At 37.2% G+C, this 17,765-nt stretch overlaps 1 protein-coding gene across 1 annotated transcript in view; it reads right to left on the reverse strand.

The window, feature by feature from the left end:
• Positions 1–17,765, reverse strand: part of FMN1 (formin 1) — a 414,086-nt gene that overhangs the window by 324,005 nt on the left and 72,316 nt on the right. Inside the window, exon 2 of the mRNA XM_061180550.1 lies at positions 5,697–5,875. Within this exon, the coding sequence (XP_061036533.1) occupies positions 5,697–5,875 (179 nt within the window). The remainder of the gene's footprint in view (positions 1–5,696; positions 5,876–17,765) is intronic.

Consider the following 17,765-nt stretch of genomic DNA (forward strand, 5'->3'; position numbering starts at 1 on the left):
AAACCCCCAAAGTTAGCAGAAGGAAAGAAATCATAAAGATCAGATCAGAAATAAAAGAAAAAGAAATAAAGGAAACGATAGCAAAGATCAATAAAACTAAAAGCTGATTCTTCAAGAAAATTAAAAAAATTGATAAACCATTAGCCAGACTCATCAAGAAAAAAAGGGATAAGAATCAAATCAAAAGAATTAGAAATGAAAAAGAAGTAACAACTGACACTGCAGAAATACAAAGTATCATGAGAGATTACTACAAGCAACCATATACCAAAAAAATGGACAACCTGGAAGAAATGGACAAATTCTTAGAAAAGCACAACCTTCTAAGACTGAACCAGGAATAAATAGAAAATATAAACAGACCAATCACAAGCACTGAAATTGAAACTGTGATTAAAAATCTTGCAACAAACAAAAGCCCAGGACCAGATGGCTTCACAGGCGAATTCTATCAAACATTTAGAGAAGAGCTAACACCTATCCTTCTCAAACTCTTCCAAATTATAGCAGAGGGAGGAACACTCCCAAACTCATTCTACGAGGCCACCATCACCCTGATACCAAAAGCAGACAAAGATGTCACAAAAAAAGAGAACTACAGGTCAATATCACTGATGAACATAGATGCAAAAATCCTCAACAAAATACTAGCAAACAGAATCCAACAGCACATTAAATGGATCATACACTATGATCAAGTGGGGTTTATCCCAGGAATGCAAGGATTCTTTAATATACGTAAATCAATCAACGTGATACACCATATTAACAAACTGAAGGAGAAAAACCATATGATAATCTCAATAGATGCAGAAAAAGCCTTTGAAAAAATTCAACACCCATTTATCATAAAAACTCTCCAGAAAGTAGGCAAAGAGGGAACTTACCTCAACATAATAAAGGCCATATATGACAAACCCACAGCCAACATCGTTCTCTATGGTGAAAAACTGAAACCATTTCCTCTAAGATCAGGAACAAGACAAGGTTGCCCACTCTCACCACTATTATTCACCATAGTTTTGGAAGTTTTAGCCACAGCAATCAGAGAAGAAAAAGAAATAAAAGGAATCTAATCGGAAAAGAAGAAGTAAAACTGTCACTGTTTGCAGATGACATGATACTATACGTAAAGAATCCTAAAGATGCTACCAGAAAACTATTAGAGCTAATCAATGAATTTCGTAAAGCAGCCAGATACAAAATTAATGCCCAGAAGTCTCTTGTATTCCTATACACTAATGATGAAAAATCTGAAAGAGAAATTAAGGAAACACTCCCATTTACCATTGCAACAAAAAGAATAAAATACCTAGGAATAAACCTACCTAAGGAATCAAAACACCTGTACGCAGAAAACTATAAGACATTGATGAAAGAAATTAAAGATGATACCAATAGATGGAGAGATATACCATGTTCTTGGATTGGAAGAATCAACATTGTGAAAATGACTATACTACCCAAAGCAATCTACAGATTCAATGCAATCCCTGTCAAACTACCAATGGCATTTTTCAGAGAACTAGAACAAAAAATTTTACACTTTGTATGGAAACACAAAAGACCCCGAATAGCCAAAGCAACCTTGAGAAAGAAAAACAGAGCTGGAGGAATCAGGCTCCCTGACTTCAGACTATACTACAAATCTACAGTAATCAAGACAGCATGGTACTGGCACAAAAACAGAAATATAGATCAATGGAACAGGATAGAAAGCCCAGAGATAAACCTATGCACATATGGTCACCTTCTGTTTGATAAAGGAGGCAAGAGTATACAATGGAGAAAAGACAGCCTCTTCAATAAGTGGTGCTGGGAAAACTGGACAGCTAAATGTAAAAGAATGAAATTAGAGAACTCCCTAACATCATACACAAAAATAAACTCAAAATGGATTAAAGACCTAAATATAAGGCCAGACACTATAAAACTCTTAGAGGAAAGCATAGGCAGAACACTCCATGACATAAATCACAGCAAGATCCTTTTTGACCCATCTCCTAGAGGAATGGAAATAAAAACAAAAATAAACAAATGGGACCTAATGAAAATTGAAAGCTTTTGCACAGCAAAGGAAACATAAATAAGATGAAAAGACAACCCTCAGAATGGGAGAAAATATTTAAAAATGAAGCAACTGACAAAGGATTAATCTCCAAAATTTACAAGGAGCTCATTCAGCTCAAGATCAAAAAAACAGACAACCCAATCCAAAAATGGGCAGAAGACCTAAACAGACATTTCTCCAAAAAAGACATACAGATGGCCAACAAATGCATGAAAAGATGCTCACCATCACTAATCATTAGAGAAGTGCAAATCAAAACTACAATGAGGTATCACCTCACACCAGTCAGAATGGCCATCACCAAAAAATCTACAATGAATGCTGGAGAGGGTGTGGAGAAAAGAGAACCCTCCTGAACTGTTGGTAGGAATGTAAATTGATACAGCCACTATGGAGAACAGTATGGAGGTTCCTTAAAAAACTAAAAAGAGAACTACCATATGACCCAGCAATCCCACTACTGGGCATATACCCTGAGAAAACCATAATTCCAAAAGAGTCATGTACCACAATGTTCATTGCAGCTCTATTTACAATAGCCAGGACACAGAAGCAACCTAAGTGTCCATTGACAGATGAATCGATAAAGAAGATGTGGCACATATATATAATGGAATATTACTCAGCCATAAAAAGAAACGAAATTGAGTTATTTGTAGTGAGGTGGATGGACCTAGAGTCTGTCACACAGAGTGAAGTAAGTCAGAAAGAGAAAAACAAATATCATATGTTAACACATATATATGGAACCAAAAAAAAAAGGTTCTGAGCAGGACAGGAATAAAGATGCAGATCAGAGAATGGACTTGAGGACACGGGGAGGGGGAAGGGTAAGCTGGGACGAAGTGAGAGAGTGGCATGGACATATATACACTACCAAATGTAAAACAGATAGCTAGTGGAAAGCAGCTACATAACACGGGGAGATCAGCTTGGTGCTTTGTGACCACCTAAAGGGGTGGGATAGGGAGGGTGGGAAGGAGATGCAAGAGGGAAGAGATATGAGGATATATGTATATGTATAGCTGATTCACTTTGTTATACAGCAGAAACTAACACACCATTGTAAAGTAATTATACTCCAATAAAGATGTTAAAAAGAAAAGTAACTTCTTAATGATGACACTGCAAATCAGGCTCAAATCTGAAAATGAGCAGTCCTATCCAACATTTAAGGCTGATCAAAGTATCATACAGCAATACACGTCTCCCTGAGCTTAGCGTTCACAGCCCCCCAGAGGAAAGAAGTCCTTGTGAGCTGGTGTGGTGATCAGTAACAGGATGCAAACTTTTACTAAATCAGTAGAACCCTCCCAAGCAGACATCTTAGAATAACAATATTCAGAACACAGGAGACAAATTGTAGCTTCTGAAGAGGGGGTAGGGCTTGCAGGTGAGGAGTCTTAGGGCCCAAGCTATAAAACCACTGATGTAGAAAATGATCTAAAGAAACTACCCCAGTTTTTAAAAATTATAATTAATGGAAAACTAAGAAACATGTAAATATTTATATATATTTTACTGTATATTTATGTAAATTATATACAAACATATTATTTATACATCATATATAATATATGTAATATATAAATATTATATTTGTTATACATATATTGTATATAATATATATAATTATATATATATGTGTGTATAAACACACACACACACCATTAAAGGCTGGTTCAGGAAATAGACCTTGTTTATGTGATCTGTTTCAAAAGCCTAAAAATACTTATATTTATAGACCATAAACCAAAGTTTATCCTAAATATTGGAGGGGAGGGGTATAAGAAAAATTATATATGTGGTAGTGCTATTTATTTCCAAATTGTAGTACTATCCCAAAATAAAAAACAACTTTAGGGAATTCCCTGGCAGTCCAGTGATTAGGACTCCACACTTCCACTGCAGGGGGCACGGGTTCGATAGCTGGTCAGGGAACTAAGATCCTGCATGTCGTGCCCTTGGCCAAAAAAAAAAATTTTAACATCCAATAACAGAGAAATGATTAAATAAATTTTGAGATACAATGTAGAGGAACATTATTCATTCACTGAAAATATATCCAGGAGGAATTTGTAGCAACATGGACCAGTATTGTAAAAGTAATAGGTAAAGAAAAAAAAAAGAAAGTAATAAGGATATAAAATCTATGCTTATAAGTTAAAAAAAAAAAGTTCCTCACTGAAAATCCGTCATACACAGTGAAAAATACAAAGAAAATTTATCAAAATTTTACAGTTATTGTCTGTGGTTGCTGAGATTATGAGTTATTACTTTTCTTTCAATTTAACTACATATTTCAAATTTTCCAAAAGGGTTGTATATGATTTCTATAATTGAAATAAAGTAAAATTAAGAAATAATTTAATTCACTGAGGAAAAGGAAAACCAGAAATACATAGTTTAGTCAATGTGTTAAAAAACACATAAACCCAACATTTTTTTAAAATACAGAAAAAGAAAGTGGTCTTTCAAAATCCATTTCAGCACTGTGACATGCCAGGCTTCCTGCTGCGGCAAACTCAACTTAATCTGGCCAGTAGATGTCGCTGTTACACTTCTTACTTTGAGCACATATCAGGATGCACAGTTTGCTTTTTCGGGAGAGGCATGTAAACAAAAACTACAAATTTCCATTTCATCTCATGAAGGGCTGTAGATTTTACATCTTACAGCTTCATTCCAAACCTCCTTTTACAATAACTGAGATGTCGAATGCTTTTCTAAAATGACATACAATGACTATGGTTTTATGATTATGAAAAGTGCAAGGCTCTTCTGCTCTTGGTTGCTTGAGAAAATTGCTACCCATATGAACCTTACAGGCCACACTCATCAAAAACATACTTCCAGGCTTGAAAATAACGAATTGTAAGTCATTCAAAGAAATCAGGGACACAAGACTATCAACAGGCATTAAAGTTAATAGAGCAAAAAAAAAAAAAAAAAGTGCCTGTTAGATTCCTAATGCTCACCCCCATCTCTGACAGGAAATGGGGATGTGAGGAAGGGTGGTGACAATCGTGACAGTCTGGTCAATCCTATCAGGCCACCTATGGTGTGGAAGTAGCTAAAACCCAGCCCACTGCTTTGTACAGATCAGTCAAGGCCTCTGTGTCAATGAATCCATGAATGAATGGGAAAGAGAAGTCTGTTTTTCTAATGGGTCATCCTCTATTCCACAGATTTCCTGCCAAATTGTTCACCTGTTATTTGAGCGGCTGCAGAGAAAGAAAGGTTTAGGAATGTGGAAGACAGGCTATTTGAATTTCACTGGAGGATCCAGATCCTATCAGTCAGCTAACATATGTTCTCGAATTTTTAGAAAAATGATATTAAGAGCAGCAAATGGGTTCTCCCACAGTGAGGTTTAGGCAGCAAACTGATGTAAGCAGAGTACTCTGTAAATGCTCAGATAAATTGTAAACACAGTCACTTTCCAGTGTACAAATTTCAGCTCACCGATATATAACTGTTTTCTGCAACTGATTGATTTTTAGACGACACTCACACAAAATGTAGCTTCAGCAGCTTTACAAACACACTTTACATTAAATGCATATTAAGTGAGCCTCTGTCAATTGCAAAGAATCATAGCACAAACACAAAGATGTCTACTTACATGGAGATCCAAGTACAGTTTGCTTCTGTTGGGCTTCTCTCTTTCTTCATGGAGCAGAAATGGACCGACTGGTCCTGCTCTGTAGGCCAGGACCCACGCACCTCCATCCCTGCTGGGAAGGTCTTTAGCTGCTGTCTGCTCACTGAAGCAGTCCCGGGGGAAGCCCTCAGAAGGGATGCCTAGACCAAACAGAGCAGACCATTAGTGACACATTGGTGACCAATACATCAAGCCAGCCCTATCTGGGGACTCCTACGTGGGCCACTTCATACCACCCATTACTTGCCTTTCTAGTTAATATTTTTAGAGTTTGCTTTTCTCCAAAAGTGTTTCTCTTGATTACTTTTTCTGGCTCACACTAACAATGAATTCAAATATATGCCTTCATATCCAATTAAAAAAATAAGTCTACTGGCTGTACTCCACGCTCCCTCTATCTTGCTTACCAATCGGGCTCTACAGATCATTCTCTTTCAGAACAGAATCAGAGGATGAGCTGCAGGACGGAAGTCAGGAGTCCTGACTTGGACTTTACTACTGTAAAGTTGGCTGTTGGCTTTACTACTAAAAGGTCTCACCTGAGCCAAGTCACTAGTGTGTGTTCTTCCAGGGCAAGAACTGCCCCAAGTTCATCTTCATTTATCGGGATAGAATTGCCATGCACGATGCATGCAAGTGCATATTGGCGCTTAGTCAGTGTGTTGAATGAGTGACACTGCATGAGTACACTACTTGGAACTCACTTTCTCATCTCCAGAATGAGGGCATCAGGCTAGTCCTTATCTGAACTATGTTAGGATGATAATAGTCAAGTATGTGCCAGGCACTGTTCTTAGCCCCGTTCTTCGGTTTTAAAAATAACTCTATAGGTAGGTATCATTAGCGTCCCCATTTTAGTTGGGGAAACTGAAGTACAAAGAAGTGATGCGAATTGCTCAAGATCATGAGATCAGTAAATGGTAAAGCCAGGAATTGAACCCAGGCAGTTCAACATTAGAAGGCGTGCTCTTAATGACTAGATTCCATGGCCTCTGCCTGGCATTCTCGAGATGGCGGTACCTGTTCTACAATAAAAGGACTTCATGGTCAAGTGAGTGTGAGAAAACCTACATGTCGTATCCCCAGAGCCACGATTCATGTTAGCATATTAAAGACCTTGAGATGTCCTTTACTAAAGAAACTTAGCTCTGTATAATAGTGTTTTCCAAACTTACATGACCACAGAATCCATTTAAAGGGACACCCGTTAAACACGTCGCAAGCCACCAGCGTTCCACCTGAATATAGTTTGGAAACCACGAGATGACCTCTAAAGTCCCATAGAGCTCTCAGGTTCCTAGACCTCTTCTAATTCCTGGTAAGCAACCTTGGCAAAATATTAAGCAACCAGGCAGAAGCTAAGGGTTTAGGCTCAGGGCACTTTAGCAACAGAGATGACTGTTGGATATATGATAGGGTGTTTATTACACCTAATCCTTGTAATAGTGTCTCTTTGGCAGGGACCCAAAACCAGCCAACGACTTCCGCCACGTTGAACACCTGACTTACAAGTAACTTGAGCTGAGAGTAAGTCCGCTAACAAAAGGACTGTGGGATAACACGCTTCTCCTTTATATTAGAGTAGCATTTCAGAAGAAAGAAAAATTGAAAACAGCCGAGGTTTTGCTTTTTGTTTGCCTGTTCCGTGGGTTGGTGTCTAATCACACTTTAAAGTTGAAAGGTGATGCAGGTCACAGGGTCTCTACAGTTGCCCTCTGGCAGGCTGTCCACAAAACACTTTGCTGTGATCACTGAGAAAATGAAGGTCCAGGGCCTTGGGCATCGACTCTGCAGATATGGGCCTCCAGAAGGTTACAACCAGGCTCTTTCTTCACCTGAGCGAGATGTCTTAGAATGAGGGTCTTTTCAGGAACTTGGCCTCATTCTTTCCATATGCCTCTTTCTAACTACTCTCTCCAGACAGACTTTCTCCTGGGCTTTTGTTTAGGGCCTCATGTGCTACAGAGTGCCCCCACTCCTGCTCAGAAGACACAGAAAAGGACTAATGCCTAAAGAACCTCGGAGAGGAGGGAGCCTGCTAAGCTCCTCCACTATGACTTCATGGCGACCCCAAGAGGAGGGCAGTGCTGGCCATGCTTTAAGAGATGAAGAGATTAAAGCTCGGACCCCTCTTAACTTCCATTTATAAAGCTTATCCTCCTCCTAGAATATTTCTGTTCAGATAACTTCCATTTATATAGCTCATCACCCCTCCTAGACCATTTCTGTTTACCTTTGGCAAGAAAAGAGGAAATAAGCCTTTTAAAATTTATGGTGTACTCTCACCAGGCTACCTCATCTTCAGAAATGTATTAATTACTAATCACATCCCTCGTTTTAAATCCCTCCACTTTTCACTTTTATTTTGGAATAGCTGCTGGCTTTGGGTACAGTTTACACAGATTGATAAAACAACATAAAACATGCTACATACATCACAGAGAACATGCTGTATAACACCTAAGGTAAGATATCTAGATCATCAAAGGCACATTGTCTGGTGAGTAGAAGTTCATCATTTAGGTATAAGAGAGTGGTGAAGTCCCACAATTACAAGGATCTCGCGTCCTTAGATAAAATACAGACCCACATGCAAACGTACCCACACACCTGCCGTGGCTGTCCACCACTGCATGAACAGGTGTGGGATGCAATCCAGCTCACTTTATGCAGAGGAAAGATAACGTGAAGTTTAGGCAGAAATGACGAAAAGTAACTTCAGTTTAGAAGTTACTTCTAAAGAAGTAACTTCAGTCTTAATTTTCAAGAATCAGTTTCTAATACCTAATTTTAACCAGACAATATCCCTATGAAGCAAACACGCAAGGTAAAGCCATGATGCGTAGTAATTTGGGGAAGGATCGTTAGGACAGGAAAGACCAAGGGCAGAAATAAGTAACAAAACTGTTCTTCTCAAAAGTCAGACAAAGTAAGTGAGGACACTGGACAAATCACCATTACAGAGGACATAAACTCATAAAGTAAGTCTTTTTTTAATTAATTTTTTTATTGAAGTACAGTTGATTTACAATGTTGTGTTAATTTCTGCTGTATAGCAAAGTGAACATGTATATATATGTACATATATATACATTCTTTTTTTATATTCTTTTGCATTATGGTTTATCATCGGATATTGAATATAGTTCTCTGTGCTATACAGTAGGACCTTGTTATGTATCCATTCTATATACAAAGGAGTGGAAAGTTGGGGTTAGCAGATGTAAGCTATTACGTATAGAATGGATATACAAGGTCCTACTGTATAGCACAGAGAACTATATTCAATATCCTATGATAAGCCATAATACAAAAGAATATATATATTCTTTTGTATTCTTACTATATATATAGTTATAGTAAGTCTTTGAATGGAGAGTTTTAATAATACCAACTCAAGTTTTTTGAACAGTCAAAAATAAAGCACATGTCTATGTCTATTAAAAATAGGTAGTGGCCACACTGCTCTCTTCAACTGAATACATTTAATAAAGAGAAATAAAAATTACCTGAAGTTAGGTAAGTATATTCTGTCAGAACAGTCAAATGTCATTTAATTTTCTGATGCAAATAGATTTTGAGGTGTTAGATTTTCATTGAACATTTTATGGAAAGCTTAAAACAGTCTTATCAACTTAATCATGTCCTCCCCTTTCATGTGCATATACTATAAATCTAATTTTTCTTCAATATTTATTAGTTATTTTGTTTCTCAAAAACATTTCAACAGCTTGATAGACCACACATACACACACAGGTTAATTCCACAGCTGACCACCTGTTAATACAACATACAGCACAGTCACAGTACAGGAAGGGCAACTTACCTTGAGACCACTTTGAAAGTCTGTGCTTTTCCCAGATGCGCTGCACTTCCTGATGCTAACCTACAACATCAGACTAGGATTTTGCTGTCAATTATCAATACAATGGAAGCAGACGGAAAGGAAAGGTGATGTGCCATTTAAAACTGGAGGCAGTCTCCATAGCTCATCTTCCCCCAATGGAATAAGTCTCCCTACCTGAGGCACATTGGTTTATCGTTCCCATGTCTTCACTTCCTTCCTACATTGTGATTATGCACCAAAGGCCTTTTCCAGTTGCCTTTGTAGCTCCTCCCACTGGCACAGATGTTGTATATTTCCCCAGGTCCATGGACATTGGGTCCATGGATGTTGGATCTGGCCCTGTGACTGGCTTTGGCCAATTGAATGTGGGCAGTGTGACAGTGTGCCAGTTCTGAGCCAAGACCTTAAGAGGTATTGTGTGTTTTTACACCCTGCCTTGTGTTCTACCATCACCACAAGACAAGCACGTCCTAGGGGGCCTGGACTTAAGACACATAGAGCAGACCCAAACCCAGTCCTGCGGCCTGAAGCCAGACACAGCTGAGCCCAGGTCAGATCAAGTGAACCTTGCCAACTCTTAGACCAATGAATGAGAACAATAAATATTTGCTATGAGCCATCAAGATTTGGGTTTTATTTGTTGAAATAGCTGCCTTATACACTCCATCATCTGCCCCCACCAGAAACACTATACCTATAAAAACTTTAAACCATTTCACCTGAGAGGACTTAAAGGCTACAATAGTTTTATTTTATAATTTGTACTAAAAACAGTTATTCACTATATTAAGTTTTGAAAAAAATCAGGTGAATATTCACAGCATACCCATTTCCTCATTCATACCACAATTCACACACAAACTACATTTCATTAAAAATAATAACCTTATTTACCAGGCACTGGTTTTAATTATCACACACACACACACACACACACACATACACACACACACACACAAACCCCAACTTCCAAAGAGAAGTTTGCAAACATACTATATAATCAGATTTGGACAAAAGTCCCTAAGGAACAAAATTACAGTGGCTTTCAGCCTTTCTCCTCTAATTTTCCCATCATACTGAGCCCTCACTTGACAGCAGTGATGGAGTGTTATGCCTCCAAAAGAAGAAGAGGAAAAAAAAAAACCCTCAGCCTGAAACTCTCATGAGTTTTTGTTCCTATGCTGTAGCTCTCAAGGCCATCCATCATACTTGACTTAAAATAAATCCAAAGAGGTGAAGTTTTCTCAACTGTGAATATCAGAACTGATATGTAAAGGGAGACAGGTTGTCTTCCATTATGTTATTCAAACATGTACTTACAAGCAAGAGAGACAGCAATCTAGATGTGTAGCTAATGGAAAGTGACATCGTTAACTACTTGTAAAGAGGGTGTGTGCTTGTGTGTAATTATTCATGTCTATATCTAGGAAGACAGAGCTTTGGCAAAAGTAAATTCTCATGGCTGCTATCTGTCAGTTAGAGATCAACCCTCAGCAATCCCACTGCCCCCTTTTTCATTCCTTGTGATGTTTAATGATATAATGTTACTAAACCAGCTAGGTAGCTATAACTCTGAGAAAACATCTTATCTATCCATCCCAGCCTCTAACTCTCCTCGTGAGAAGTATGTAGAGAGAGAAATTATGAGCAAGGACAGACAGGTGGTAGGTGTACAGAGGTATGGAGGGCTGTGGGTAGATCCAGAAATAGGACAGACAGGGGGAGTAGGCATGTCAATTTCAGAGCCTATGAAGAAAGCATTCAATTCCATCAAACAAATGCAGTGTTATTTGGATTTCTAAAATTATGGGCAAATTCAAATAAAATACAATAGAATTTAGAGTTAGAAGGATCTTATGTATCTCCCCACCTACTGCTCATTTTATAGTTGAGGGAACAGAAATCCAGGAAGATTGCGATAGTTCCAACATACCCAGCTAGTGGCAAAGGCAGAACTAAAATCCAGGTTCCAGGGAAATCTTTCATGCTATTTAGAGAAGGACATTACTGCCAATTCCCAGATGGGAATATTGAGGTCTGAGGAAGTAGGAGATGTGAACCATTGGACAGGTGGGATCGATTCCTAACTGTGACCTTTACTCATTGTTTGACCTTAGTGGAATTACTACACTTCCCTGAATCATTTCCTCATTAATAAAATGAACATAATAAGAATATGCCTGATATTTAGCTGTGCTCAAAACTGTTTTCCTACAGAAAACTTTTCCTGGACTGGGTGTGATGAATTGACGGGGTATGTAAGAAAAAGAGAAAGCTGTTTACAGTGAGGGCATATTACACACCACATAATCGTGTTAAGGACTATTTTCTTGTCAAAGAAGATACAGAGAAGAAAAATTAAGCTCATAAGAATTCACAGCAGCACTCCAATGCAGCAGATCCCAAATCTGTTCAAGTCCTAAAAATAGAATTCACATCATCAAATGCAATAGCTCCCACTAAGTGGCTGATCATCTCCAAAAAGTGCAGCTCCTCAGGGAACTTCATAGACACCCTGTGACACATCTTCCCCAAAGGTCAAACACAGGAGCCTAGAGCATGAATGAAACTATTTATAGGCATAGCTGTAAATGAAATCGCTTTTTAAAGAGGTACATCAATATCTATTTTTATGATTATTACATTAACCTCTCTCCATGATCTTTTCCTGTAAAGAATACAAATGTTAGATGAGAGGCAAATAGTACTCAAGCCAGGAAACTGAACTGTGGCTATAGTTATACTGGATATTTTAACACCTGAAAACAGGGGCATGTACTTAAAGTAGCACAAATGCTGCTGAGTCACTCTGCCTTACAAAGGATACAAGGTAGGAGCAGGTGCACCTAAGTAAGGTTTGGTGCAGAAAAGATCAAGAAAGGATCAGATCTGGAAGGTTGTAATGTTCACTGAGACATTAAGAACCTCTGTCCATTCACAGATAGTAAATGCTGAAGAAACTGATATTGGTACTTCAAATGCCTAGGTTATCAACACATTTTGGTATGTTTGGTCATGAGGAATATACTTGCTTATTAACAAAAAATATTGAAGAGCAAGAATGAAAACATTTCTTATAGTATTCATTATAAATAAATTTGAATAGCCTTTTTTTCTTTTTATGTCACATTGTTCCAGTTATTATGGGGATAGTTGCGCCAATGGGGAACCCAACTCTTGAAGAGATATGACATAATTACCAATTACATTAATAGCTAAGGCAGTACAAAATACTAAGCCTTGAATAATAAAATATATAATAAACAATTTTTTAAAAATCTCTTTCCTAAAAGAAATGATCTTCAGAAATTCACCAAAAAATGAATATACATAACAAGACTGATACAAAGAAAAAAAGAAGGCACATATGCCAATGTTAAGGGTAAACATTTAAGAGATTAAGAACAAAATATGGCTTTGAGTGTCCTTATAAAGCAAGAATGAAACAGCATTTAGTTATTTCACCCCTATTATCAGAAGGAAGAAACACTGATCCTACGGGCTGACAAAGGTTTTTCTAATATTAAATTCTGAGAGAAATTGCTATATTACAGAGTTAGTTCCTACCTGAGCCTTAGCCCCATCCCAGCTGTCTGACCAACAACTGACTTCACAGAGCCAATGGGGCTGGTCTAGTTGTCCATCAGTGACCTTTGGCCTTCTAACCAGAAAGGTTTGGAGATTATCTTGACCACTCAGTGATTTGGAACTGAAGTGATGAGTTCTTCAGCAGAGCAGCTAAGTAGTGGCATCCTAGAAACAGCAAGTTTTTTAAATGAACCCTTCTGCCAAGGTGTCTTAGGCAACAAAGTTTTTCTATCTCCCTTCTTCCCCCAGGCATTAGTAATGAAGAGGAGCTGGCACTTTATCCTAACAACTTTCTATCTCCCTTCTTCCCCCAGGCATTAGTACTGAAGAGGAGCCTGGCACTTTATCCTAACAACCTTAGCTGAGGCCTGATTATCACTTTCTCTCTCCACAAATTCATTTTCTTAAGGGTAAGTAACATCCTACAAATAGGACATTTACTATGCATCACACACTTTATATATGTTACACATTACTGAGAATCTTCACAATAATCCTGCAAGTTAGGTGTAAAGTATTAAAGATGAGAAAACTAATGAAATAGAGACATTAACTTTGCCCAGGGTCAAACTGTAAGTAGGAGAATTAGGTTCTGAACCCAGAGCCTGGAATTAACCTCCTGCCATAAACAACTGAAAACTAAACAAAATATAGGAAACAACTATTTTTAGATATTTGATCACAAACAACGTAGTATTATAATCCTGGAAAGAGGTACAACAAATGAAGTGAGCCTCATAAATTGGCTTGGTTTCCAGCTAAGAGGTGATTTCTGGACTGAAAATAATTAATAGGGCCCCAGTGGCCTATGGGGCATTGTCAAGCAGTCTAATATATGTAAAATTAGAAGCAGGGGTCTAAGAGAGACAGAAAAATATTTAAAGAAAAATTGGCTGAAAATTTTCCAAATTTGATAAAAATTATAAGCCCCTAGATCAAAGAAGCTCTATGAACCTAAAGGGAGATAAACACAAAAGAAAACCATAATAAGTCAAATTGCTAAAAACCAGTGATGAAAAATATTGTAAAAAAGAAAAAAATTATGTTTAGAAAACCAAAGAAAAGAATAATTACAGACTTCTTGTCAAAACATGCAAGCATTAAGAAAATGAAATGACAATTTTAAAGTGAAGAAAGGTAAAAAGTGCTGAATGATAAGAGATTTTTAAAAAGTCAACCTAGAATTTTATATCCAGTGAAAATATCTTCCAAGATGAAAGAAAAATAAAGTCTTTTTCAGACAATTAAAAGCTAGACAATTTATCTCCAGCTGACTTAGACCATAGGAAGTGCTAATAAATTTTTTCAGGCAAAGGGAAAAAAAATCAGAAGAAAATTTGGAAAACACCAAAAATGATAAACATGTGAGTAAATACACAAGACATTTTTCTCATTATTGAAGTTATTTAAAGATATAATTAACCGAAGCAAAATAATGTATTCTGGGGTTTATAACATATGTAGATATAAAATGTTGACAATAGCACAATATCCAAGAGAGAGAAATGGAAATATTCTGTTTTAAGAGTCATACATTTATATGAAGTGGTATAATAATATTTAAAATAGATTGTGATAAATTAAAGTTACATATTATGAACTCTACAGTTACCAGTTTTTTAAGATGGTATCTCCAACAGTGGACATGGACACAAAGTGGAATCCTAGAAGTACTTGATCCAAAAGAAGACAGAAAGTTATGTAAAAGGGAGCCAAAAAAATGGAAGGTAGACTAAAACTCAACCACACTGATAGTTACATTAAATATAAATCACTTAAACTCTCCAATTTAATGCCAGAATTTATCAAACTGGATAAAAAAAGCAAGACTCAACTATATGCTATCTATAAGAAACTCATTTTAAATGTAAAATTATAAATAGGTTAACAATAGAAGGATGGGAAAAGCTATATCATGCAAACATTAATCACAGAAAGCTTGAGTAGTTATATTAATATCAGACAAAAATAAACTTCAAAGTAAGATATATTACCAGGGACAAAGAGAGAAATTTTATAATGATAAAGGAGACAGTTCATCAAAAAAAGATATTAACAGTCCTAAATTTCTTTGTACCTAGCCACAGAACTTCAAAATACATAAAGCAAAACTATCAGAACTGAACTGAGAAATATATATATATTCACAATTAAATTTGGAGATTTCAACACTCCTCTCTTAGTAATTAACAGGACAGGTTGACAGGAAATTGACAGGAATATAGAAGAATTAAACACCATTGCCACTGATTTTACTTAACTGATATTTATAAGATACTCCATCCTATAACTACAGTATACATTTTCTTTTCAAGTGCATATGGAATTTACCAAAACAGTCCACATACTGGGCCATAAAATAAGGCAATACATTTAAAAGAATCAAAAAATATATTCACTGACCACAGTGGAATTAAATTAGATACTAATAACAGAAAGCTATCTGGAAAATCCCAAATATTTGGAAATTAGACACCATACTTCAAAATAACTTCATAGGTCAAAGAAGAATCACAAGGGAAATTACAAAATATTGGGGATGCAGCCAAAGCAGTGATCAGAAGGCAATTTATAGCCTTACTTACCAACAAGTGACTGCCCCTCCCCCACTTTGGTCAACATCTTAACATTTATTCTCTGGACTGGGGGATATCAGGCAGAATTGATGTATGGTTAACTCATAGAAAACAGAGAACTCCGTAACCATCTGCTTCTTAAATGCTAAATGCTAAGGTTTTAGCTTTTTTCACCCCACTAGGCTTCAAGAAAACTGTTAGTTTCTAGGGCTAGGCAGGTACTGGAATATTATTCTAGGAGAAACATGACTAGCTTAAGAGAAAGAACATGGAGATAGTAATATTGGAGGTTCCTTGATAAACAGCTATCCCATATCATCCTAGAGTGAAGCTCAAATCCAGTATCCTTTCATGGGCACTCAGAGCTTCCAAAAAGCTTTTTGATCTCCAGACCTTAAGCATGTACAACCAATGACTATGAGACAGCTGAGGAGAACATTTCACATAAAAAGCAAGAAAGTGGACAGCAAAAGGAGAAAGAGGTTGTGTCACTTCAGACCTGCTGGATCAAGATTTTTAAAGGTGGCTTCTTTTTTAGTAACCATATCTTTGTCACCTGGCCCTGTTCCATACCTCCAGTTCTTGCCAGCTTCCTGTAATACCGTCTCTGCCTTTTTCCCCTTCAGGCCTAGGGCTGGTAATGACTTTTTGCTGCTGCTAGTTTCTGGGAACCTCACAAACTCACACTGGTTTTCTTAATTGGTCTGGACATAATCTCTTCATTAAGTTATTTTCAGTTTAAACCCTTTTGAATATACCATCTATTTTCTGCCAGGACTCTGACTGATAGAGTAATTGGAATCAGGAATGGGGTTTATTTCATACCTTTTAGCATGCTTTTGTATTATTAAGGCATTTGGGGTACTTGCTATCTGATGCTTCCCATATACCCAGTTAGCATAATAGCAGCAATGTAATAGGCCAGTATAATATTTTAAGAGCTATCAAAATGATCAAACTCCTTTCGATTTTATGACAGAGAAAAGGTAAATTGTCATACCTTAAAGTAAGCCAGTGACAAGTATACTGCTGTCCCTTCCAGATGAAAATGAATTGATTGGTATGAAAATAAAAGCATTTTCTGTATCAATAAATGCATATCAGCTCTCAGGGGCTGTGCTGATATACTCAGTAAGTATACCATATCTGAAAGAGCGCTTGCAATTTGCATCCCCATGTAATTAAGCTTAGAATAACGCAGACATTCTCTGAAAGCCATCTGTTTTCTCACTAGCCAAAAGAGAATTTAATTGGGAGTATGGTATGAATCACCATCCCTGCATCTTTCAAATCTTTGATGGTGTCACAAATCTCTGCAATTACGCCAAAGATACAGTATATGCTTTCAACTAGAAGGAAAAATTTGGTGCTCATTCTCCCAGAATACACAGGTCTGGGGACCAAAAGTAGAAGTGAGAGAGGCCCCCTCACACTATTACACCTAATTAATCACTTGCATAATTTTTACTTCCTATCCTTGCAACCTTGGGCTTGGTGGGTTCAGAGATCTTAGTGTCCAGAGGAGGGAGGCTTCCACTAGGGAACTTAGTCATGGTTCGTGAGACAGGAAGCTGAGAGTGCTTCCTGACCATTTTAAGTTCTCACACATTAGAGATGGATTTATTTGATTTCAGTGCCTCACCAAATGAATGTCTTCAGTGGAATATTTTGAACTGGACCTAGAGTATTAAACTTCCATGATCAAAGAAACAGTAATAAATGTTAAAGTTGCACATTTTGAAAAATAATCTAGAATGAATATCCTCATATAAATATTAAAACCATACAAGGAAACTACTGTGAAATAAATACTCTCAAAGATTCCTGGTGAGACAGTAAGTTGGTATACATCCTTGAAAAGCTATTTGGCAATATATATCTGAAACAGGGGTTGACAACTCTGGCCCAGCAGCCAGATACAGCACACAGCCTGTTTTTGTACAGTCTGTGAGCTAAGAATGGTTTTTGCATTTTTTCCATTTTTGAAGGAGGGGAAAAAGGAGAAGGGGGGGGGCGGG

The sequence above is a fragment of the Eubalaena glacialis genome, chromosome 2 (genome assembly GCF_028564815.1).
Source record: "Eubalaena glacialis isolate mEubGla1 chromosome 2, mEubGla1.1.hap2.+ XY, whole genome shotgun sequence".
NCBI classification, from domain to species: Eukaryota; Metazoa; Chordata; class Mammalia; order Artiodactyla; family Balaenidae; genus Eubalaena; species Eubalaena glacialis.